Consider the following 26,847-nt stretch of genomic DNA (forward strand, 5'->3'; position numbering starts at 1 on the left):
CTTGGGTTTTCTACTTTGCAGGAGCATCACATTCTTCCAAATGAGCAGCGCTGAACATTTCACTGCTTGGGTGGTTATACATCCTCTTGGCTCCAGATGGGCCAATGGTTGGATTTGATGATCTTAGTGTTCTTTTCCAACCTTGGTGAATCTATGATTCTATGAAGTGCCCTTGAGGTAAGGCATGCAACAACTGCCTGTGACAACGCTGTTCCAACCCAGGGCCACCTTGTGACCTCCAGCACGGTGGCATCCCTGAGAAACCAGAGCCTGAGCATTCACCCCAAGGCAGCACCTAACAGATGTGCTTATATCAAAAGACTTAAAGCCCAGGATTTAATTTTGCAGGTGCTAAATTAACTGGATGGAGATTTAATTCCAGGAGCAATTTAGATGTCTATCAAAAGGTGCATGCAAGACAGGCCTGGAGGTTTTGAGAGCAGCCAGAGTGCACAGCAACAACACACAAACAGCCCTATGGATGTTTTGGTGTGGGCAGCAGCAAACTTACTGCAGGTGCACTCAATCCCCTCATCCAGATCATTATTAAACATGGCTGGAATATTTCAGCACGTGGTAGAAGGGACACATCAGAGAAAATCAGACGAGCTGCCATCAGTGGAGGCTATACTTGCTTCATGTTCAGAAATGCAGAACATACATAAGACAGATGCCACGTTCAGCAGGAATTTCCTATCTGCACTTTTGAAATCAACAATCCCTGTAGCAATTCAGATGTTAGCATCACTTTTATTTCTTCTGTGTCCTAGGACATGCGAGAACACAACAGACTGTGTTCAGGGTGTTTCAGATGGGATTTTGCCTGCTATAAACCAAATTATCCCCTGCTTTGGGAGGTGCTCAGCTTTTGTGGTACCAGCAGCAATGTGCCTGATGCTGGGGCATTTTGTTGGGGGGGATAACTGAAGGCAGCAGCGGTTATCAAACAGGCATAAAAGAGTCCAGGTGGAAGTGGAGAGAGGATTAGATTTTTTTTTTTTCCTAGTGCATTTTAATGGACTCTAATCAGCCACTCCATGTTGATTACCATAAACCTTTTGCGTCTGTGCTTCATATGCAAGTATGCATGACGGTGATTGATACGGGCTTTTAACTCACCTAATTTAATTCCTGTACAGCAATCAGCAGCCAGCTCTTCTAACAGCAATCAGACCGGCCCGTACAGAGATGGGAAGAGTTTGGATGGGCTCAATCCTCCCCCATCCCTCCCTGCCCCTGCACTGCTCTTGCCCAGGTGCTGCCACTCACAGCCCTCCTTGCCCTTGGCCACGGCCAGAAGGAACACAGTGACACCTGTCACAGAGAGAAGGGCTGTCAGAAAACCAAGTGATTATCCCTCAACATATGGATTGTGGCCATCTTTGCCCCATGGGAAACCAGGGAGATCTATAGGAAGGCTGCAGAGAGAACAATTCACTGCTGCCAGGGTAGAAAAATACGCTCAAAAATGAGTAGTGCAGCAAGATCTGCAAGTATGTGCCAGTACTGACAGAGACCTGCCCTACACCAGGTGCATTTCTACCAGCGTGGACACACAGTGGGTGGTGGTGAGCATTGACCAAAATTACACCCGACAAGTGACTGTGCATTAAAAAAAAAAATAATGGAAAAAGGCATCAAAAATGTTCAAGCTGTTCTCATTGTGCCAAGTTCCAAGCAGGACTTTTATCGGTCATACGTGACACAAAAGAAAATTCAGCTTGTTTGCTGAAAAACACCCTGCCGACAAGTTGGAACGCTGCATTCCTTGCAAACAAGCAAACCTCAAGACAAAAATCTAAAATGATAATAAATAGGCACATATTATTCACTAAAAGCAACACAGAAATTCTAGGAATAATGGTAATTGTTGAGGTTTTCTGATGGAAGTTTCGCTCGGGAAATAAGAAAGGGTAATTTTTCAATAAAATTGGACTGGTGAAAACATTTTGATTATCTCAAATCATCAGTGTTGCTAAGGCACTATCCTAAATAAAAACAATTTCAATAGGGGAGGAGGGATGGCAGCTCAAATAAACAAGACACAGCTCTTGCCTGAGCTCCTGCAATCCCAGCCTTGAATGTTTTATGCTGGCACCTTTCTGCACATGCCCTGATGTGCAAGAAGCTTCACACCTAAGCACATATTTAAGCTGAGCATGCCTACAGATGGTGCACAACCACAGAATCATAGAATGGCCTGGGTTGAAAAGGAGCACAGTGCTCATCCAATTCCAACCCCCTGCTGTGTGCAGGTCACCAACCAGCAGCCCAGGCTGCCCAGAGCCACATCCAGCCTGGCCTTGAATGCCTGCAGGGATGGGGCATCCACAGCCTCCTTGGGCAGCCTGTTCCAGTGCTCTGAGTGAAAAACTTCCTCCTATTATCTAACCTAAACCTTCCCTGTCTCAGTTTAAAACCATTCCCATGCAGAAGAAGGCAAAGCCTCAGGAACAGAGCTGAGATCCCACTTCATCTGCCTGGAGGTAGCCTTGTCATAGTGTTTTTTTTCTCTTGTTCTCTTAAACATTTTGCAAAGTTAACAAAACAACAATAATGCCTTCCCTTTCTGCAGAACTCCAGTGCACGCCTTTCTGAATAAACCATCAATTCCTGGAGGACTTCATCATCACTTGGTTCTACAAATATAATATATTCCACTTTAGCTCTGAAACCACCCTTGGGATTTGAGTACTTCTGAATGTCAGTAGGAAGAAGAGATGCAGTCTATTGAAGGCTATTTGAGTAAGTACAGGAGTGCTTCTGACTGCAGAGTTTTACATGTAGCCTGCAATAGGGATGTGGCATTAGAAAAATCCAAGGATGCAGCCGATAGGTAGCAGGAAGAAGCCAGCACTGGGGAAAGGATGCATTATGACCTAGCATACCAACCTGTTTTGTGGCAGCATGTAACCACACATCAGCTAGACATAAACCCATACTCATATTCCTGCTGTCTCCTGACACCAAGGGTACACGTGCTCCCATGCACTAGCAGCTGAGGTGCATGGGTTTATCTCCATGGAGGATCACTGTTCCCTGAAATCTGGCACCTACGTGCAGCCTGTCTGCCTCCGTGACAGCTCTTTTCAGATTCCTCTCCCCTAAAAAGCATCAATTTATTTCATTTGTCTTTTCGTTGCTCTGTCACTCCCAAAAGTTGGAAGGAATTGAAGCACGCGGGGAGAGCTGATGGACTGACAGTAACATGCTGTACTAATCATCCCCTGGGCAAGCAGCCTCCAGGGGAAAAACATCTAAACTCACTCAGCAAGAGTAGAAAGAGAAAAACAGTGCAAATCATTCTTACATGATTACTTTTTTTTCCCATCTCACTTCTACATTCTGCTCTGAAAATGGAGGCACTTCCATGAGCGCCATGAATCTGTATTCTGGCTTATCTCCCAGCTTTCCTTCTCTCTCTGCTCAGCACTGAGACATCAAACAATGGAAGACACCTCTTCATCTCACCAATTTCATGTGTATTAAATACTTCCACTGGTTTTCTTGGCTTGGTGTAGATTTCTGCCATAAGCTTGGCCAGCATGTGCACCCTGATACATCTTAACTGAGAGCAAATGTACTGGGTTACTTCATTGTTTATTCTAATTATCACTTCACAGTGTTGCATGTTACTCAACAGTGACACTAAAACAAGATTTCTATGTAGCACTGAAGACTACATCAAAATTACCAGCTCTACAGACCCCATGCATCTCAGAGGGTAATTCCCCTTTCTTTGCCAGTGCAGAAACACAATCAGAACACCATGGCTGTGTACCACTCAGCAGTGCGTTATATTTTTGGCAAACAGGGCAAAAAAAAAAGAGAGAACAAATCAACAAACAGGTTACAAGCTCTTGAAGAAACCAAGAAGGGAGCTTGGGTAAAGGGCAAGGACAGGAAAGGTGTGTGGCCCAGACTCTGTCCCACCTCTCAACAAGCAGAGGGGTTGGCAAAACAGCATGGGGAACTTGAGGCCATGAGACAGCCATACTGTCATCCCCCCCTCCTCAGTGCAGGTTGTCTCTCTTGTTTGCTAGGGCCAAAATCCTCCCCCTTCCTTTGGAACAGACCTGGCCTCTTCTCCCAAGTAACTAGTGATAGGATGAGAAGCGATGGCTTTAAGTTGTGCCATGGGAGGTTCAGGTTGGTTATTAGGAAAAATTTATTCTCCAAAAGAGTGGTGCTGCAGTGCCACAGCTGCCCAAGGAGTGGTGGGGTCACCAACCCTGGAGGTGTTCCAGAATGTGCAGATGTGGGATGTGGTTATGGGCATGGTGGGGTGGATTGGGGTTGGACTTGGGGATCTTAGAGGTCTTTTCCAACTTAATGATTCTATGATTCTAAGGAATCCAGAAGGCCAAAGCTGAGAATTTCAAAAGCACAGGAAAAAACAAAATCTCAAATCCCACCAAACCTGTCCACTGTCATGAATGCACATCCTGAGCTCTTCAGAAACGCCACTGCATGACAGGGAAGCCAGGCAGGGAGCACCATGGAGGGCAGGGCAGAGAAGCATGATTGCAAGGCACCAGCAGGGTGACCCCAGCAGCTGCTGCCAACCCCTCCATGGCTTTAATGAAGTATTTTGCTGTTGTGACTGAGAAGCATAACATCTAACTGGTGTGCCCCTTGGGGTTTGATGGCACCACATAGTTTTCTGTTGGCTTCAGCTGTCACACTCCGGCAAGCAGTGCTGAAAATCTCAGATACATCCTGGGAAAATCAGAGTTACACGCTGATCTGTAGAAATTGTTTGGCAGCCAGGACTTGGAGGTCCTTCATCAATGCCACAGCATCCAGCATTCACCTGGCTTGCACTAACGAACCATACGTCAGCCCCATCCCTGCAGCATCGCAACAACCAGGGCACTCAGCTGGGGCACTCTGGGGTCACCCTGTCACAGCCAATGGGACATCTGGTCACCTGCCATGGTCATTTGCAGCCCTTTAGTTGCATTTTTATGAGGTTGGGGTTTTTTTAAGCATTTCTTTTGCATAAAAAAGGTCATTTTTCTTTATAAGCACATCTGCGTGTTGTTAATAGTTGCCAACACTTTTTGTCTTCTTATTTTTGCTTGGGAGTGATGGAATGTCCTTTTTCCCTTTTTTCCCCTCTCATTCTTTTTTTTTTAAACCTCAGTGAAATATTCATAATTTTCATCTACTGAAAACTAGGATTTGGAGGCTACATAGATTACTATCCCAAAAAACCACGTAGATTATAATCCCAAAATATTTGTTAGGAAAAAAAGAAGCAGATCATCACCATGAGGTCTGTTTTAAACTAACCCTAACCCTTTCCTGTCCTGTGTGCAAAGAGGAAGGGCAGATCCTGAGATCTACTGGCTTAGGAATTCAGAAAACTGAATGTCCCCTGCATGAAACACAGCTCTTTCACTTTATCACCCATTTATGCTTTTCGAAGGCATCAAAGTTTGTATTAAGAAAAAAGACACCCAATCCAGCAAACCAAGGGGCTGAGCTATGGGTACTCATAGATGCTGGAAAGCCTGATGTCCCTCTGCAAGGAATCAACAAAAAGAAAAATCTCACTCCCCATCCCATAGTTTGGATACCCACGTACTCATGTTATTCAGGCGATAATCACATGCACTTACCTTTCCCTAAGCACATCACTGAGAAAATCACAGTTCAGTTCCTATCTCATGCATCAGGCAGGAACAAAAACATCCCGGTGACGTGCAGAGACACAGACTGGGTTTATATATATAAGCTGATGAAGAACAAAAAATTTTCTCTGCACTGTGAGAGCTGGTTGGTGATTGTGTATGTGAATACACATACTCAAACCCAAACCACCACCTGCCAGGACAGCCATACATCTCATCCAGCAGGCAGGAAGCCTCTTCATACAAACTGCCTGCTTTAAATACATTTTGAATGAAAGCTGTAGTGTCTGTAAGTAAGTTGGTTGAAGTTACGGAACACAGTTTGACAATTTAGCCTTGTTTTTCTCTTGTGATTGGTACCACGCTTTCAAAACTTGTCCATTTCCAGTGCCTCCAGTTTTGGCCTGGATGACCCCTTCATCCCGGCAACTGGAAGAACCTCATATTTTGTTATAGGGAAACAATATATATTGGCTAAAAAAAATCCCCTCCATAGAAACAGATGTACAATACTATGATTCTGCTCAACCACTATGACTCACTCTTGTCCTTTGGCAACTTCAGATGCTGCAGAGCAGTTAGAATAAGCCTAAGGACAGCACCTCCACCACAATCCACGAACATCTCAGTGTTCACATCCACACCAGCAGCTGTCACTGCATTTCTGTGCTTCACCCCCAAACTAAGAGCAAAGAGAATTCTCTTGTTGATGAACCATCAGCTCCAAGTGTTCATCTCTCATTTTGTGACAAGAAGCATTGAGTGCAACGTACTCAGTGAGAACGTCTTCTCCAATAAAAGAAGAGTTAATAAGGCACCCAGACCACTCTCCAACTGATAACAGCCTCAGCACTGACAGAGCTGGCTTCCTGCACACGAATCAAAAAAAGGCCCTTGTGATCCCTGGCAGGGCTCATTTAGCTGTCCCCATTTCCCACGTCTCCATTTGAGTCACTTTTCTAGACTCTATACTAAACAGAGAAAAACTGGCACTTCTAAAGCGTGATCCTGAGGTCGATGCCTGAGAAAGACCCCTGAATGGTACCCAGAAGTGACTATTTCTCTCTGTTAACTCTAAAGAGAATCTGAACAGTGCAGATGACCAGGTTAGCTGAGATGAATTGCACACAATCCATACCAGCTAGGTGGCCGCAGTCACACTGCTCATTGCTGTGATGCAGCCATCTGCAGCCTTGCAAATGGAAATTTCACAACGCTTTAAGGCTGGATACAAGAAAACTACCTATCAAATCTAAAATTCAGGATCAGATATTACAGGACATATTTAATTTCACAGCCAGGATGCTGGAGCTAACAGAGCACCGAGTTAATGGCTCCAGTTAACCAGGACCCACTATTAGCTGTCAAGGGAGAGATGGCAGCTCAATGCTTGGGGAAGCTTGGTTTCCATACATGACTGAGCTGTACTTGTGGAAGAGGCAATGCCAAGCTCCAGACTGGGAAACTCCAGACTGGGAAACTCCAGAAAGGGTCTTTAAGAAAGTTCAGAACTCCTATTCTGTGGAAATGATTCTTCTTTAAGATAATACAGGTTGGAAAAGACCACCAAAACCATCCAGTCCAATCATCCACCTGTCACCAATATCATCCATCATGTCACCAATGTTGCCCTACTATACCATGCCCCTCAGAACAACACCTAAATGTTTCTTGAACACCTCCACATATGGTAACTCAACTACCTCTCTGATGGTACATGCATGGTGCATAGACAGCATTGCCCCCCATCTACAATGGTTTGGCACCCAAACTTTCATCTGCAGAGTTTCCTCATTCAAATCCTAAAGAAGTAACCAAGTCACTTTCATGGGCAGTAGGTCTGCACCAACCATCAAGCCCCAAATCTCTTTTTTTTTTTGTATCTGAGCCAGATGCAACTCAGATCAATGGCAAAACTTGCCTTGACAGAGCCAGAATCGGCCCAGAGCATCAGCTGGTACCCTGAACTGCAAGAGGGAGCGTTGTTGTTTTAACCCCTGCGGAGTGGTACTGGTTGGGCTCCTTTGAAGAAGTCAGCTTGAGATGATCCTTTGGAAGGCTGTAACAGCAGCAGCTGAAATCCTGAAATCCAGGGGTATTTGCAGCAAGGCAGCTCACACCAGCAGACAATACTGGTGCAAGACATAAAATCCTCCTGTGGTCTGGCAGTATCCCAAAACTGCACAGAGAGGTTTTGCCATCGTCAAATTAACCTCTGTGTGGGGAGAAGTGGAGGAAGTTCACGTACAGGGAAAAACTGCATTAGGTGTTCATAACAACTGCTGGACTTCAGGTGAAGAAATCCTTCTCCACACAAAACCATCTTCGCAGAGAGCCAAGCTCCAGCCAGAGGCACACTCTGCTCACTCTGACACAGACTTGTTCCTTGCCTTCCCTCCCACACCACTGCCTGCCAAGCATCTCCATACCCTGCCCTGTGCCATCGAGGTTCCCACACATTTTCTCCTTCATTTCACTCTATTAAAGCCCTAATTGATTGACCAGATCATGAGAGCCCAGATCTCTCCCCCGGGATGCTGTTACATTTGCAGTGACAACTGAAAACAGATTACGGGTGGGCAGTTCCCAGCAAGTCATTAAGCATCAGCAGCCGTGCTGGGAGGACAAGACCTCTTTGTCCCATCCCATCACGTCCCCCTGCTCTGCCATGTTTGCAGCCAGCTCCCTGCACTCCCTCCCTAGCTAATGCTGGATGCAATCCTGCACTGCTGCACGTGGCCCTTGTTTTATGCTTGCTGCATTCAGGGAATAAAATGCTCAAGATGGAGCAAGTGCTGTGCTGTCTCTGGGCTATTCCTGGCTAGTCCTCATTCCTCGTATGGGGAGGGAGGGGTGTAGCTTTGGGAGGCTTCACTCACCCACCAAAGTTCATGGAAAACTGGAGAAAAGGTTTTCCCAAGCCCAGAAATCATCAGGACCTGTCCCTTCCCCCACCTCCTCCAGCCCCCTAAAACTGCAAGACAGTGCTACAGTGGAAAACCAAGGAGATCTCCAAGCAGTATCTCCCAGCCAGAACCATCATGTTGGTATTCTGGTCATCCTGCTCCTGAGAAGCAGACTTATTTATCCCAAAACAAGCAACCTCCTTCTGAGAGCCAGTAAATTATACAGGGCGATATCAAAGGCGACGAGCGGATGATACAGTGCCGGCCCCGAGCACAAGACAAAGCTTCTGGATATCCTTGCTGGGGTGATGTGTCAGCGCCAGCTGAAATGATGTTCCCTGTAGCTTCCACGTGCATAGGGAGACAGAAACAAATTGCAGGCAGCAGTTTGCTTCTTAAATGATCCCTGTGCAAAGTATTGACTTCCTAAAACAACCTCATCAGCGCTGCAGGGGACAGAGTTTGTTCTGCAACCAATGCAAATGGAGCCCGGTTCTTTAACCATTCAGACTTGTTCTGCCTTCAAAGTGCATTACAGACAAGTCATAGAGCTTTATTTTAATCAAAAGTCTAAAATTCAAGATTATTATTACTCCTGTTCCTGTTTCTTACCTCCCAGGACTGTATATCCACTACACTATGTACTCTGCAAACTATTTCACACCTCCTGGAGGTCATGGAATCATAGGATCATGAAGGTAGGAGAAGATCTCAATGACCACCAAGTCCAACCCCAACACGTCCCACCATGGCCATAGCCATGCCCCTCAGTGCCACATCTCCATGGTTCTGGAACACCTGCAGGGATGGTGACCCCACCACTCCCTGGGCAACTGTGCCACTGCAGCACCACTCTTTCTGAGAAAACTTTTTTCCTAATATCTAATCTGACCAAGGACCTCAAAGACATTTGGCAGGTTTTTGCACTTACAAAAAAATCTAGGCAAAAACTGTAAATGAATATGAATGCTCACTTCCTGCTCTTTTTATCCCTCTCACTTTTTGAGAATGGCAGGACACAGTGGACAGATTTGGATTTTGTTTGCCCAAAAAGGAGCTAATATTTACCAGCAGCACTGTTTGCACTTTCCGTAACGCTCTTGATCTAAAGTGCTTTGCAGACCTGAACGGCCATGCACTGGAAACCCATCTGTATAAAACACAGCCCTAGGAGCACCCAGCTGGAACTGCTCTCATATACTCCCAGAGCTCTGGGAAAACAAATTCTCATGCCCCAAAATTAATCAAGTAGTGTCTCTGTGAGCATGCAGCAGCAACCACATCACTGCATATCACTGCCTATGCATCAGCAACAACCAGCTTCAAGGCACCGAGTGTGATGTCCACCAGGAGCAGCTCAGAGAGGGTGGCAAGGCAAGGGATGCTCAACCAATGCAGAGGGAAAAAGATAGAGAGGAAAGGGGACAGACACTCTGCAAGGTGTGCCCAAGATACCATCAGCCTTCTCTGTCCAAGGGCACATTGCTGCCTCACAGACACCTTGGAGCCCAGGTCTTTGTCTACCCTTTTAAGAAAAGGTGCTTCCAGTGGCAGCTAAAGGTGTCAGTGTATGGGTACATCTTAGTTCTCTTCACCGTCAGCACGAGGATAAGAAAACCATTTTGAAACAGAGCACCTGGGGATGCTCTATGCAGAATGGTGCTTTGTGCATGCTTCATCTCACTCAGGAAAGACAGACTTCGTGCGATAAGAGAAAGTCAATGTTTCCTCAGCTCTCCTGATATCATGGGTCTATATTGACTTGGCCTGAAACAGTGTTTGCAGGGATGATTACCCCCTCCCTCCCTGTAAACAGCTGCCAGCCAGGCTGAGGGACCCAGAGAGCCATTCTAACTGGAGCAGAACTGATCGCTGCTACCTGAGAAAGCAGGAGTTATCCACCTCTAACAGACTGACATGACTCAATTCAGAGTCCCCATGAGAAATCACAGAGGGAGAATACATCTGAGAGACCCTCCATGTCCCTCAGACAGGCCTCAGCCCATCCCTGTTTCTCCTTGGCTGCCCATTGCTCTTTGGGCAACGCTTGCACTGGGATGGACACGCCATTCCTTTATTATTTCAAGCCTCTTCCATGCACGCTCTCCTCCTCCTTCCCATTCTTCCACCACTTCCACCTGCTCCCTGCCTCTTGCAGCCCTGCTGCTGTTGTTGTGAGATCTGTCCCCACTGCAGCCTCTGCCATCAGGGCCCACCTTCCTGCATCCCTCCACCTCACACCTCCAACTCGTCCCTCAGTCCCTCTCTCCTGCTGCTGGTTGCTATTCAACTCTGTCGTTGCACGGCTTAAAGTGTCATTAAGGCACACTTGGAATAGAGTCTGCACAAAAGTGTCACTGCACAGGAAACCCTAAGAGGCAAAATTGTGACAGCTGGAGCAGAGCTGCTTGGAGGGAGGATGCCAACACAGATTTTATCCTCCCAAGATTGCTATACGAGCCTCTTCTGGATGCATTTTGCTGCCCGTGGCTCTAGGGTGAGGTTTTAGGGCGCAAGGTGAGGCTGTCTCTTCTTGTCCCAGTCTTGATGCCACTGTCACTCAGGGCCCCTCCTCAAAACCTCCTCTTCAGAGCTGACTGCAGGGTTGAAGTGCTCTGACATCAATGTGAAGCCAACCCTTTCCCAAGCTGTTTCTTTCCCAGGAAATGTGAAAAACACACATGGAGGTGACATAGGGCAAAACAGTCATGCCTTGGCTCTGGAAAGGCTTCAGATCAGATGTAAGCCCACTGGAGGAGATGCAACGTGTCAACACTTTGCTTATAGACAAGGTGAGAGCCCAGCAGATGGCATGGGTAAAGCCAGGCAGGAAGAGTTAAAGGGAATCTGTTCCTTGAATGTTATTCCCTACATGATTTTTTCTTTTTTTTTTTTTTTGGGGGGGGGGGGGGGGGGAGGGGAATAAGCAGGAAAAAATACTGTATTCTCCATGCATCCTCCTATCCCAAGAGAAGCAAAAGTGAGACAAAGGCTTCCCTTCGAGGATTCCGAAACCCAGGAGTGTGTTATGGAAAGAGATGTGCGTATTTTTTCCCTTACACATGAAAGACCACAAACACCTTTCTGTAAGTCTCGAGGCACTCCTGCAATTAAAGCTTCGGTGCCTGCAGGCAATGCCCAGAGCAGTTCCCACACTGTGGGGCTGGATTTCTGGGGTACCCACTCTTCATGGAGCTCTATGCAAAGCCAACACAAACATTTCCACAGGCTGACAGACTGTGGAATGGCACGATTATCCCAGAAGCTATGAACAGAGCTCATGACCTCTCTGCTTCCCCATCAAATACCTCACTCATGAGAACAACTTCCCTGAGGGGTGTCTGTGCTTACTGGCAGCTCCAGGGAGGCCAGGCTCACTGTGGGGTCTCGAAGGCACCGTTGGTTTGGTGGGATGGGTTGGTGCTTCCTTCTCTCCCTGTTGTTCACACAGTGGGATGAGGCTCACAAGATGCAACAGAGGCAATAAAACAACCATGACTGCTCCACTGTAGCGTGAGCATAGTCCTCACATCCCCCCAGATATATCACAAACCTCTGCAGCTTCACCAACACCAAAATCTTGCTTTGGTGACCAAATACTGGAATCCAGGCCCGAATTTTCAGGGTTGTTTATATCACACACCATGAGACCAGGAACAAGTTTTAAAGGAGTTTAAAAGACTTTTACAAAACTCCACCCGTCCAGCCTGGACAGTGCCAGAGGGCAGCAACAGACGGCAGGAATGCTCATGTCCAGGTTTGACTCTTCTGACTCACATAACTTGGTAGCAGTCCAAGTTTATTAGCAAGCAAAGGTTGTTGGGTGACCAATGAAATGAGCAGCAATCTCAGAGGAAACCACACATTCAATCCACTGGCAAGAAACACACAGCACTGTGGCTTGGGAGACTTTCAACACTCCCCATAACAGCCTGAGCTGCCCTTGCTTTTCCAGAAAGTTCTAATTCTGCTTAAAATCGCAATGCACAACAGATGCACAGCAGCTCCTGCAGCCAAACCCACCTCTCTTCTGACACTTGAAACCATCAAACCAACCCAGCAGCACATGTAAACCTTGCACTGGCACAAAACAGACTCATCAGCCCTGGACCTGAATCCTCAATCTTGGACCTGAATTCACCATAGAAACACTGACTGGATGCAACAGAGGATGGTGATGTACAGCACGCAGTGAGGGGGACCCAAGTAACATTTACATAAGTATTCACTTTAGGAAAACATCCCGTGCTCCCCAACAAATCACTTCTGCAAGCTACTGATAGTTGGATAAAGTTGCACTGTAAAAAGTCACCACTTACCTGCCAGAATATGCTGTCTATTGTGTTTCCCAGAAAGCCATCTCTGCCTTCCGACGATACCAGCTTAGGTCCCAGAATAGTCATAAATTCATCAAAATCAACCTGGCCATCCCCTGGAACGAAAGAAAATGATCAGTATTTTCACCCAAGTACCACTTAGTACCAAAGTCCAACAGACTGCCCTGGCTCTGTACCACATCATGAACCCAAACGCATATGACGGCTACATCCATTTTATGGTGTGTGCAGACCCAAATTTGCTCTTATCCCAGTGAATGCTTCACACTGCAGCACACCCACACCTGAAAACGGGAGCAGGTGATGCACAAATAGAGATGAACAGACCATTCTCCAGCCTGGTGAGTTTACAAGCAAGTCACATCTCCAAACCCCACCATTTCTGCCATTAGCGCTACCAGGGCTCTTCCTCTAAAAAGCTGCTAAAGAGCCAGGTCTCTGTAAAGCTTTTACAAGGCCAACCCCATCCTCCAGAGGAAGGGAGTGCACGCAGAGGGAAGAGCCAGACTATTACAAATCCACCAGGCATTTCATTTCAGCTTTCCATCAGCATCCGTCTCTTAAAAGCCCTGTGTGCTCAGCATGCAGAGCAGGCAGAGGAGACACAGCTTCAGTGCCATTAGTGGGGAGAGGAGACTGCTCCTGCCATTAATGAACTGAGCCTATGCAGTCCCGAGCCCCAGCAGTACATTGTATGTTTTGTAAATGAGGCATGTGGCTGTCTGAAGTACAGCCAAGCGTTATATCAAATATAGCTTTTCCCTTGTAGAACTTCTGTGATGCTTAATGAAAATGGCAAAAAAAAAAAAAAAAAATTGTGCCTGTTGAACTAGTAGGGTAGTTCAATATCCATATACCTCTTGTTTCTCCATCTCTCCCCAGACGTATCCTTCCATGTACTATTAGACCAGTTGATCATAGAATCCTAGAATGGCCTGGGTTGAAGAGGAGCACAGTGCTCATCCAGTTCCAACCCCCTGCTGCGTGCAGGTCACCAACCAGCAGACCAGGCTGCCCAGAGCCACATCCAGCCTGGCCTTGAATGCCTCCAGGGATGGGGCATCCCAGCCTCCTTGGGCAGCCTGTTCCAGTGAGACAGATATGGATGGATAAAGATATGGGCGGATTTATTAGCTCACCTTCAAGACTGCAAGCAGAACCACCAACCATCGGACTCAGGATTGTTTTTTGTTTGTTTTTTTTTAACTTAAATTCATCTGGAACTGACTGGATGCACCTCCCCATGCAGTTACCGCTCCAAATTACCAGGTGTGAAATGTGTTCAAAACCATCAGACCAAAGCAGATCAATGCGAGGGCTACTATTAAAATGTCACTATTGACTGCAGCACCTGCAGCAGCCCCGTGCGACAGCTTCACCGCGTGCTGCTCGCTATCTGTCCCTTTTATTATATTTCATATGCTTGATCTGAGCAGACGCACGGCTGATTGAAATCTCTGCGTGTCCTTATCTCCGCAGAAACACAACGTGAAAATAAGCAGAGTCAAAGCACTCCTTTGCCAGAACAGGGATATCTGCTCACTGAAAGGCTCTGTCTGTAATTTCGTGGAGACAAGAGTGAAAATCCAGCAACAGGGGCTATAGAGAAAAAAAAACCCAGCGGGGATTCAGAATAGCTTTGATCTTCTGACACTCAAGAAGACCCCATCCAACTGCTGGAGGTGCTCAGAGCTCTGCAGGGCTGAGCATTGCACGACAGAGCCCATTTCTGGGGCAGGTTAGTAAGCAGAAAAGGGAAGAGGTTGGGACCCCATCACTAGGAAAGCCATTCTTTAAAACATTTATGGGTTCTGAGAAGCTGCGCTCCTTCTGCCTTCCCATGGGAGACATCATTTTATGACATCAAGTCGGACTGCATCAGTCACAGCACGCTGGATCATTTTGGGGAAGGTAATGCAAGGTGACAGTGGGTTTGGGGCCATTTGCATTGCAGCGCATCACTTCGAGGCAAAGGCAGTAAGAAAAACGTATGCTACGATGCAAATCGGGTCGAAGAAATTAGCCAGATTAGCAAGAAAACAATTTGCATTTTGAAGAGATCCCATTACCTGCCCGTGCATATATTAGGTCTGTCCATACCTGACCCTGAGATATTGAGCAATTCAGTTGGAGTTTTCCCCAATGCCACTTCATGCACACAGGAGAGGGAGGACTCGGTCCCACATGCGACTCAGAGGAAGCAGGTCCTGGGCTCTGGGCAAACCCTTGCTCATGACTTCCCTGTGCCTTTGCCAGGGATCATAACTAACTTCATGGGGTTTAATTAGCAGCTTAATTATAGCACTTCCCATAACCTCAGAAGAAAGATGCCATCGCAAATGCATTATTCCCTTACTGACTGCTTTTTCAATTAAAACTGCTAACTAGCAAGGAAGCAAGACCCCATAACATTCTCCCTGGTAGAGATATCCCCTTAGCATTAATTTTAAGCTGCAGAAAGCAAACTTCCCACCACCAGCTTCTCAAGAGACCTCAGCACCAGAATACCAAGAAAGAGAACATCACAATTTTGGATGAAAATTCCTTCCACAATATTTGACAGTCAGAAGAAAACATTGTAAAAAACAGCATATAAGCTCCGAATCTGCACGGCTGAAAGGTGAGAAGGCACTGGTTGCTCTCCATAACCACATAATACCCTATACCCAAACTCCTATAGGAGCTGTAGGCATTCAGAATGCCCACCACCTCCTGGGTACATACAGCCTGAGATTTGCCATGGTGTACACGCAATAGATGCTCTCCTCCCCCTCTAAGTCGCAGTCACACAGTGCACTACGAGCTGATGTGCGATGCACACACGGAGCATCTGTTCCAGGATCTGCATTGGAGGCAAATCAAACCCCGTGACATCCCCCGTTTGGCTTTCCTGTGCCTACAGATGTGGTTTATATTCAGAGTGAGCGATGTGCAGCTTCTTCAGAAATGAACTTTGGGTTGATTTCAAGGGCTGCAAGGAGGAAAATGCCAGGCCAGAGATGTTCTCATATCCCCTGGTTCCTTCCCATAGCCCAGCCAGCACGTCTCGAATGCTGCCACTGTGACAATGCTGCAGTCCTGATCCCTCTGTGCTGGTCCCCAAGCTGCCTCCCTCCTGATGTCACTACATGGGTGACCTTGGCACAACACCAGAGCTCAGCTTCACCTTGCTTTTTAAACCACCTAAACCATTTCCTTATTTACATACAGCTATGCCTTAATGTTCCTCTTTCTGCCTCGTGCTTCCACTTAATCCTGGCATTAATGCTGCCGTGCAAGAAGGGGGTTAGCAATCATGTGCCTGAACCTTGCATGACTAAAAATATGACTCAGAACATTGCTGGTCACATCGTCAGAGATGAATTAGATCTGCTTATCATTACCAGCCCATTTGCATCGGCTGGGCACTAAGTGCTTCCAGATACCCACAAAGGTTGGCTCACTGTGAAGCAACGTCGCCATTCCAGCAAAAAAAAAAAAAAAAAAAGCAGGCAGATGTGATAATGGAAAAGAGTAGCAACTAGATGCACTCCCATCAGTCCTGAACCAATCATGCAAGCCTGGCTAATTACTCCATGAGATGCCTGAAGGTACCCAGAAATGTCTTTTGGTCCTCTAGAACCCCTCTGACCACCCACGAAAGCACTGTGACCCAGACCTGCTGCCTGCTCAGCACCTGCACCAAAGCTGCAGTGCTAAGTGTTGGCTCACTGGATGCAGAAAGGCCCTGGGGTAAGTTCAGATGGAAACATCCTGACACCCAGGGGGAACCTTGAGGTCCAGCGCCCACCAAGGACAACCATGGAGCAGCAGTTGAGAGCAGCATAGGACTGGGAAATTCAGCTCTCTCCCAGCCATGGTCCAAGGGAAGGGGATGTGCACTCAGTGCCCCAAGGAAGGGGTGTCTGAATCTCTGAAAAATGGGCTCTGCACCTTCAACCCCAACCCACACTGGTATTGGTGTGGTGCCGTCAGATCTCCAGGCCAAGGAGAACTCAAGTCACCACCATTCGCTGAGCTTCACTGCTCGCCTGCAAACGGCCCTGCCAGAACTCTGCTAACTTGAAGGTCTAATTAAATGCTGAGCAGAGCAGCAGCACGAACCCCTGTGCCCCGCATCCCACGGGAGAGCCCTGACCCTCTGCCTTCAGCCACTGCTCTGTCTGAAGGTCCCTGGCTGGAGTGGCTCCCTTGGAGGGAGCAATGAAATATTTATTGGGCTGGGAGAAAGGCAGCACGAGAGGTTAAAGAGAGAGGAAAAAATGTCCATATGGACTGTGCTGCATGAACACAAAGGCAGAAAAGAAACTCACACTGCTTTCAGAGCATCCTGCTTTAAAGACCTTTTACTTGAATGCTTCCTAAAGAAACCATCACCCCAGCCAGGCTCAGGATAACCGGATTCTTCCTCTTCCTGCAAAGTATCCTGCCATGGCACCGGAGTGATGCATGCATTTAAATGGAGATGAGGATGTGCTGAGCGTAGACTGATAAGTATTCACACTTTTTTTTCTTGCATTTGACCTCCAGAGCGCAGCTAGGTGATATATTTAAAGTTAATGAGCTAGTCACTTGCAGCTCAGGTCCCGGGTGTGCACAACACTCCTATTTATTTTTGTTCTCGTAACAGCTAGCTGCAGTGACTCCATCCCACACTGTGTCATTACATGCACCCATAGGATAACCTGGGCAATAACACGGGCAGGTGCTGGCTGCTGCAGAGGTGTGCACGGAGCAGCTCCGGCCACAGATGAATATTTTGGTTTCTGAGATGTTCAGAACAGAGAACAGTCTGACACCAACGCAACTCAAAGACTGCCATTACAGCCTCAATCCATAACTTAACTACAGCTGGAGAAAGTCCTTCACTTATGACTTTGGAAGCAGTTTTAAGAACAGACATCCATGAGCCTGGCTGAGAAGAAGGGATAAAGGGATAAAGGCACACTCTGGTGACTGCTCTGCAGTGGGGAAACTGAGGCACTAAGCATCACCCGCCCAATCCGTTGCCAGGAGGGAGGCCCTGGCAGAGCTAGGTGGGTGACCTTCCTCATCTGACCATCCACGGGATATACCAGCATTCCCCAGGATGGAAAAGGGTGACATCTCCTGTTTCCTGTCTGCATTCCACCAGGGAGGGTTGTAGAGGCTCTCTAATATCCTCTAGCAAAGTACACACATATAAAACAGCAGAAAAATACACTTTCCAATTCCTCCTGTGCCTTGGTGGCAGCAGGGGCACACTTACTGCTCACCAGCTCTGCCCCGCATTGTGACAGCTTTATTGAGGGGCTTTGGAAGAAATACTTTGCCAGAGCTGAAGAAAACACCTCCACTAGAGCCCACTCTGTTGCATAAGGGTGCCTCAAGGCTCTGGACGGGGTCCTGGGCTGCCTGATCTGGTGGGGGGCAACCAGCCCACGGCAGGATGCGACGTCCCTTCCACCTCAAACCATTCTTTGGTTCTATGATATTAACTGTCTGCATTTTTCCAAGGACAGACCATCCTGGAGAGACAAATGACTCAGGGGGATGGACACGTATTGTGTCCCCTGCCCCACTGCAAGCACAAACAGGCTGCTTGGTGCCTAAAAATCCAAACAGAACTAGTGACTTCAGCTACAAAAAATAAAAACATCCATCAGGCCCCAGGTGAATAACACGTCAGCATCGTGTGGTCCTGGGAAGCCCCAGTGTGACCCAGTGGCTGCAGAACTGCCAATGCTAGAATCATAAGGATCAAGAGGAGCGAAATGACAGCTGCAGCAGGCTTTGTCACTAGGTGAGCTCTGTGTGCATCACAGCACCCATCAGACAGCTCTGCACAGCACTGAGTCTCGTCAGATCGGGGAATGCTGTGCTCCCTGCTGCACACACACACGCTGTGCCAAAGGCACAACTTGCTATTGCTTATGAACCCGCCCTTGGTGCTGAGCTGCAAATCTGACCAGCTTCATCAGCAACAATAACTTCTCTCTGCTCTTTGCAGTGAGAATACTTAATGTGATAAACTCCATTTACAAATCAGAGAGGACATGGAGCTAGTGGCCACTATAAATACCGCCAGGTCTCATCACATCCATCTCACCCAGCAAGGCCCCCAGCTCAGCAGCTCGCTGCAAAGGATAAGTCCATGGACTGCTTCTCACATAGCAAAATCAGAGGCTTCTGAGCATGAAGGCAAGCCCAGAATCTTCAAAGTCTGACCATTCTATCTCTGTGAAGTCTGCAGTGTCATAGTGAAATGGTTCAACACAGTGAATGAGCCATGGCACAAAAACTGTGAAAAAAGGCAAAGAAAGTTAAAAAATATGTCATTTTTGCAGCGTCAGTTTGTACCATGCAGGGAAGTACAAACCAGTCTGAGCAAGCAAACATTTGTCAGTGAGCAAATCTGCTCCCCTTCCAACCCCAACCCAACAGCAACACAACGGCAAGGAGAGCTTTTAGGGAGACTCCTGGTACCCCAACACCATCCCTGGAGGCCACCAAGAGTCACCACAGGTAGCTCCACAAAGAGCCCTCCCAACTGGTGAGAGAACACTCCAAATTCTAATTTGGGATTTACATTCATTTCAATTGCTGAAGAGGAAGCTGCAGGAGATGCTGGATTTCTGCTGTTCCCACTGACGTATCACATAATGTGACAAAAAGGTAGCAGGTAGCTGGCTTGTACACTGGTGGAGCTGGCTTGTCTTCTGCTTGATCAAAGTATTTCCTATTTGTACTATAACAAACAATTTGACACGCTGGATAGTTTTTTTTGTTAGCCTGAAGTTATTTTCCCAGGGTACTGAAAACCAGCTGCTCCTCTAATTAGTACACTGAGTGCTTATTTTATTCCGTGGATGAAAGTGTCTGATGTTGTAACGAAACAGTTTGACACTTAAGTCACACATTCATCTATTTTATTGCTGAAGTCTGCTTGAAGAGTAGGAATCCTGAATAAGGCAACACATTTAATGTGCCATTTCTCTGCATTTTTATTAGCATTACTGCCAATAGGACGAATCTGGAAAAAAAAATATATTTTGCCAGCAAATAAATACTTAAAATATTCTGCTTTCCACCAACTGACAGAACGTTTCAGGTCATTCTCCAGATTGCAGACAGAAACGTATGCACCTCTCAGAGTCTGCAGAGTTTATATCCACCCAGTACCTCATTATGTCTAAGGATGAAGAAAATCAAGGGTACAAACTAAGGTAAAACCTGGCCTCTATTTCCAGGCATAAAATAAAATACAATGTCCACACAAGGCACAACCACTGGAGATGCCCACCTATCCTGAGCAGCCTTCTGCTGGCAAACATTCACACACCAGCTCTAAAATAAGATGTAACAAAAGCTCTGGTCTGATGTGAATCATGTTTGGAGCAATGGAAACACTGTTCTTTCCTTCCTTCCCCAAGAGAGGAGAGCTGCTTCAAATAACCCTTTGCCTCCTGTTCGATTTTGGTACTTTTATCTCTTCCATCACAGCAATGCTACAGCACCTTCCAGCAGTTCATGAAAGGGGATTTCTGATGATTTATAAACTTTCTCTAGAGACCTTGAAATATTCCAAGTGTATTCTCATTTTTCACTCTAATCCAGTTTTTGTTCCAGCTGAACTATTTCTCTCAATGGCAGCTGTGACTCCCCCCTCCAATCTGGCTGGAGCACCCCTCACAGAACGGCAAGGGAGGAGGAACACAAGGCAGAGAAGGCGCTTTCTGGAAACACACTGGATACCACAGCAGCAGAATACCCAGTGCATTTCCAAAAAGTGACCTTGCTTCATGGCATCAAAGCCCAACGGATGAGTAACCCGAGCATAACCCAAGTGCTCCATTGGCTTTATGGCACAGCACAGACATACGGACAGACAGAACCTTGTGGTTCCCATGTGCAGGAATCCCCTCTGCTCTTCCTGTAGGACATTCAAAGCTGCTAAGCATCTTTGGCATCACCCAGTGACAATCCCCATGGGCAAACCCACTTGTTACTCTCATTTCCAGCTGGGACGCAGCTCAACACAACCAAAGCATCACCACATCCGTGTGTCATGAAACCTGCAATACTTGAAAAGAAATTATCCCTTTGGGAGTCTGTTGGGACTCTGAAAATGTTGCTGGGAAGCAGAGGATGCTTCCACCTCTCCCCTGTGCAATCGAAGCTGAGAAGGAAGAGGAGGAGCAGAAGAACAAACAAAAGAAAGGTTTCTTTTCCACCTGGAGAAAGCAGTGAGATAGCAAAGATACAACTAACCATAATAAAGCAGAACAATTTAAAAAAAAAAGTCTTCAAGTGGTACCAAAGCAAATAATTCGTTACACAAAGACAGCGGACAGGTGATCAGATACCCAACGCACGTCGCACTTTCTAACCAACTTAATGTGTTATGCAACACAGCTCCATTTCTGCTCTGGAGCTTCACCAACAGCCCCAGACAGCACAGTCCATGGGCAGCTCTGGAGCTGAGCCTTGTGTTAATTACCGAGCTGGGTGAGATCCCTTCTGGCAGAAGGTGACATACAGGTGTGAAATGCTCCTGTTCTATTTGCTATGCACACCCATAAAAGCACTCCAACCCACTGCAAGGTGCTTTGTCCACCCAGCTCCCATCACTCTGCCACCCCACATCCCAATCCAGACAGGCTGAGCTTCCTCCTTCCTGCAGAGCACGGGGTGTGCAAGGAAACCCAGACTAAGAACAGCTCTAATTGCTCAATATTAAAATACCACCAGTTAAAAAATCCCCGGCAGACGCCCTGCCATCCTGCAAAGCAGAAGTGATCCCAAGGTAATACCTGATGAAAACCACATGCTTGCAGCGAGGTCTGGTCAGACCGGTTCTCATGAAATACAAAGCGCTGCCAATTGTATTACCTCATTATTAGCAGACACTGGCAGCAGCCCTGTGTGGAGATCGGCCGTCTGGCTGCGCGACCTGCCGGCACCTCGTAACTTATGTGGGGTGTGCAGGAGGATGGCTGCCCCTCTCCTGGTTCTACTGCCCATGGGACTCTGTGAAGGGGAGGAAAAGCTCTGCAGCCCTCAAGTGGAGCGTGTGGGGTCAGGCTGTTCTTGGGAGTGTGGGGTATGTGTGACACCCCAGGGCTCGCTGTGTTCAAGCCCTGCTACTGAATGATGCTCACATGCAATGTGCAAGGAAGGAGGGAGCTGCTGCTGGTTCTCACTGTGAAATCACAGCAAAAAATCCAGACGAGTCAAGATAAAAATCCAAGACAACCCACCAGAGAGAAAGCAGTCATAAGCCACGTAATTCAAGCTGAACTGTATTAATTCAACTTGCAGGCAAGGTAAATCTGTCACATAACATTCCCCTATTCGCTCAGTACCTAAGGAATTTCCCATTCCCCGATGCTGTCTTAATGTCTGGCCCTCTCAGCCTCTCCATCTCACAGATTTGTGCCCTGGTCCATAAGCTCCTACTCCAAGCACTGCAGAAGCAGGTAAATGCAACGCAGACCCAGAGCAGTACCCATCATCCCCACGCTGCATCCTTAGAGGAGAGAGATAGGATCAACCCCACCTTGGCAGAAAGCATGCTGCGCTTTCTGAAAGCCCTCGGACAGGAATTCAACACCTCCCATCTGCAGCCCATTACTCTGCACTGTAACTCCACCTCTCGGTTTCAGGTCCCAGAGTGCAACAGAAAGGGAGCCAAAGTCTCAAGTCAGTGAGATCAAGACTTCAGGAATAACTGGAGATGAATCAAGACGGAGAGCCAAGTGCACAGCACTCTTTTTCCAAAAAAGCACAGAGTTGCAGTAAAAGACCCCATGAACCGGCGCCGCGCTGAGTCTGGTCTCTGTGAAGTCTAAAGAGAAGTCACCTGGTCTGCTAGGAAAGGCCACAGCGTAACAAGGTGCAAACAACATCATCTGAGGAAAACGCTTTGAAAAGTGATGGATATATATATATCTTTTGTCCCTTTTCTTTCAGGAAAGAGATTGCCTCAAATACCAACCATCCCCATCCGCTGGGGTGTGCGTGCATCTCCCTGCAGGAGAGCCTCTGAACACCCTCAAGGAGGTTATCACCACTCCCTGCCTGATGAATGCAGTGGTACCCTGCATCCCCCAGGGGCACCTGCTCTTCTATGTCCCCAGGGATGTCACAGCTGTCACCACCTCCCAGGGGCTCTGTTCTCATTCTCACAGTCCCCTGAGGATGTTAGTGTCACATCAACATACCCAGCACTCCCCTTTAGACCAGGTCTGCATCTGGTTCATCTCTCTTTGCTCCATGCTTTCGCCCTGCCGTATCACAGAGGAAGAAGGCTGGATCTGCATCCCAGCTCCCTGCACCAGGACAGCATCCTTCCTGCTCTGGCCAAGGACATTTTAAAGGCAGCCCTCTTGTTGTGCTCTGCTCTGATTGCAGCTTTGCGGCAGTTAACAAGTCCCCCCTGGCTCTGGCATCCTGATGCTGCATTTCTTTGTTCCTGTTAATGGTGGGTTCTGTTTCTTTTATTACCTCTTGGTAATCGTTTGAGGAGCTCTCACAGCAGGATGTTACTCAAAATCATTCCACCCTTCTAAATTTCTCTATCAAAACCCAGCAACATTTCATTACGGCACAGCACTGCTCCTACCCACAGCATCTTTCACTCGCAAGAAGCAGTGAGCACCCCAGGACCATGCTGCTCACCAGGTGCCCAAGTTACATCCCAGTAAGCATCACTGTGCCAGAAACAAGCAGAGAAAAGACTGCAATAGCTTCAACAGAAATACCAGTTGACACTTCGCACAGAAAGGTTTCCAGAGTTGGTTTGTCTTTGTCTAGCTGTATCAGTTGGTCAACAAGAGGATGCACCATCTCCCTTGCATGGGTTGCACCAGGGGAGCTTCAGGTTGGATATTAGGAACTATTTCTCTTCAGAAAGAGTGGTGATGCAGTGGCACAGCTGTCCAAGGAGGTGATGGGGTCACCATCCCTGGAGGTGTGGAGATGTGGTACTGAGGGATGTGGCAGTGGGCATGGAGGAATGGGCTGGGGTCTTTATTGATTCTATGATTCAGCAATCTCACAGCGTCCCTCCAAGACCTTCCTTGATGACCACGAACACCCTGAGCCCCAAACACAAGCTGCAGTGCTCAGGGAGAGCTCCCCACACTGTAAGAGACCCAGCAGTGAGGACTCACCATCCATGTCCAGGCGTTGCATGATGATTGCCAGCTCCACCTCACTGGGCATGTACCCCAACGAGCGCATGGCCATGCCCAGCTCCTGCTTGGAGATAAAGCCATTCCCATCCCTGTCCAGCACCCGGAAAGCTTCACGGATTTCTGCAAGGAAGAGGAAGGAAAAAAAGAGTTATTATGGTGGCGGACATCTTCGTCAATGTATCTGTGCATATGGGATGAAGAAGCAGCATATATTGCCTTTCCTAATGTGAACATGGCATATTTGATAATTTCAAGTCAATGTAATGACATGAAATGTAATGATATGCTCATCGAAGCATATACTCACACCTCTGTATGCAGACAGATATGTACAACTGCATGAACAACTCACATTATTTTCTCTGCTAAGCATCACTGCAAAATTCAGTATTCATTACAGATGGATCTCCCTCCCTTCTGCAGCATCTGCCTGGAAAGCCATCCTACTCCATTGGAAAGCACTGTTCTGCCCTGGGGCTCCTCCAGCAGCCCTGCCCCATGCCTCTCAGCATGTCTGCAAGACAGCATTACTCCAAGTCTTACCAGGATGTCACTTTTTTCCAGCAGAACAGCAGCAGTTGGGTGCATCCCCTGCAGGTAGCAGTGCTCTGCAGCCAGCTCTCCAAGCACCACAAATGCGGGTGTACGTCTTTTAAACCAAACCTAGGCAATTTCCATCTCTCCATCTCCCCAGCTCCTCTTTAATTTACAACTGTTTTACAGCAATAAACAGCCTCGGATCAATAAAAATGCTGACAGCGTCAAGGGAATCACTTCCATCATTCTCCTGCAGCTTGGCTCGGCTTCTGACATCTGACTTTGGTTTGCTTTTCAATTCTGGCATATCCCCCCTTGGCATTAACACCCCCTGCTGCAGCCCAGCTCCCAGCCCTGCTCCTCACAGCCCTCTCTGCTGGAAGCCCATCACCAAGCTCCCCAGGTGAAGTGGCTCTGATTGGCGAATGCCAAATAAAGCCTTGTCAAAACATTAGCCAAAAGGGAGCAGGTTTGCTTGGGAGGATTTGGTTGGAGGTGGAGAGAGAAAGAGCGACTGATTTGTTACTTAAATGCATCGTGTTGTGAGGAGGAAGACACAGGATGCCTTATTATGTCCTTGGGAAGATAATCAACAATTAATTGGTTCGGTAACCACATGTCAGTCACCCCTTGGTGACCTTTGCTGCACTATATTCACGTTGCTCACTCAGGACATTGTTAGTTCACCTACTTCGGGCACTGCCTGCCTCCATCCAGTCACCACCGAAACTCCTTCCAGCACAAATCCCTGCACAGCTCCAGGAAAATGCAGGTCAGGTCTCCTGAATTATGGGACAAATTACCACCTGGAGACATCCACACTGCTTTGCACCCCATCCCATGCTGAGAAGGCAGAGGCTGTGGGAATTCCACTGTGGGAGTTACTGGGAGATGTCAGGAGGCAGCAGAGAATGAGGATGTATGGAAAGTCACAGAAGTTTAGCATTCATGTGAACACATTTCATTGGAGAAGTGGGAGGGAAAGCTCTGCAGGTTTTGAAGGAGAACAGATCTAATTAAACACTGATCTATTCTCTACCAGGAATAGATTGGATGGAAAAGATCTGATCAGCTCTGCGAGTGTCATTAAACCTCAGGGACAGGAAAATGCTTTTGGCCCTGCCATGGACTGCACCACCTCTCCCTCTGTTCTCTGCTTCCTGGGAGAAGACAACCATAGATGATAGAATCATGAAGGTTGGAAAAGACCTCTAAGATCACCCAGTCTTACCCCAACTCACCCCACCATGCCCATAACCACATCCCTCAGTGCCTCATCCCCACAGCTCTGGAACAGATGGTGACCATCACCTCCTTGGGCAGCTGTGCCACTGCAGCATCACTCTTTCTGAGAAGAAGTTTTCCTTAGAGGAGGGATGCTCTTTATTCCCCCAGGGAAAAAGCTGGGAGCATCTCACTGCACCAAGAAATGCTGTGGTGATGCCTTTGCTAATGAGTTATCTAAAACTTTACAACTCAAAGGCTGCTCTTAAACCACCTCCCACCAAAATCCACCACCTCCCTTGATGAGGTGCCTGGCACCTCTGTGACCTCCTGCTTCATCTTCACCACGGCTGTGGTTATCAGGATGGAATGTGATCAGATTTTAACCCAGCCGAAAAGCTCACCAATGCACAAAGGGCAGATCCTACCGATTTTCAACAAATCCTATGGGTGTAGCTATATATCAGCTGTGGTTTCCTTAGACTGAACCACTTCCCTGGATGCACCTTATCTCAGTGGTATGGAGAGGTGCTGGGGCTGCTCGGAGTCAACACAGCTTGACGTGCTGGGATGAAACACAGAAAGCCTTTGGAGTAGGAACAAACCCCATCAGACACTGCCAGCTGTAGTGAAATCTATTTTCATACGATGTGCTGAAAGCTAAAGTGCAGTAAATATTACTTCAAAATCAATTATTTTTAAAACAAACTTTTGACAGCTGAAGACATAAACTAAAAATACTGCAGGGAGCCGAGGAAGTGTTTCAGAACATAAAATATGAGCCTACCTTCAGAAAAGTTTAGACTGATCCAAATCATAAATTACACCAGTACTGAGGCTTCGCAGTGGGGCATGTGAGTGCCGGTCCAGCAAGCCTTCTCTCCAGATACACTGATTTCAGAAGGTGCACAACAACACCTGAATCATGACTGGAGGACCAAAGGTCCCCCACTCGAGTTCCAGCCCGGCTCCACGCCTTTCAGATAAGCGAACCTCTGATCAAACCTGAAACATCCTTCATGCACTGACA

General features: G+C 47.4%; 1 protein-coding gene across 3 annotated transcripts in view; it reads right to left on the bottom strand.

The window, feature by feature from the left end:
* CALN1 (calneuron 1) overlaps window positions 1–26,847 on the bottom strand; it is a 107,847-nt gene that overhangs the window by 39,233 nt on the left and 41,767 nt on the right. For all 3 annotated transcript variants that reach the window (XM_048967112.1, XM_048967113.1, XM_048967114.1), the window contains exons 3-4: window positions 24,033–24,176; window positions 12,862–12,974 (exon numbers count right to left, since the gene is read on the bottom strand). In XM_048967112.1, the coding sequence (XP_048823069.1) occupies window positions 12,862–12,974; window positions 24,033–24,176 (257 nt within the window). The remainder of the gene's footprint in view (window positions 1–12,861; window positions 12,975–24,032; window positions 24,177–26,847) is intronic.

This window comes from Lagopus muta, chromosome 20 (genome assembly GCF_023343835.1).
Source record: "Lagopus muta isolate bLagMut1 chromosome 20, bLagMut1 primary, whole genome shotgun sequence".
Taxonomy (NCBI): domain Eukaryota; kingdom Metazoa; phylum Chordata; class Aves; order Galliformes; family Phasianidae; genus Lagopus; species Lagopus muta.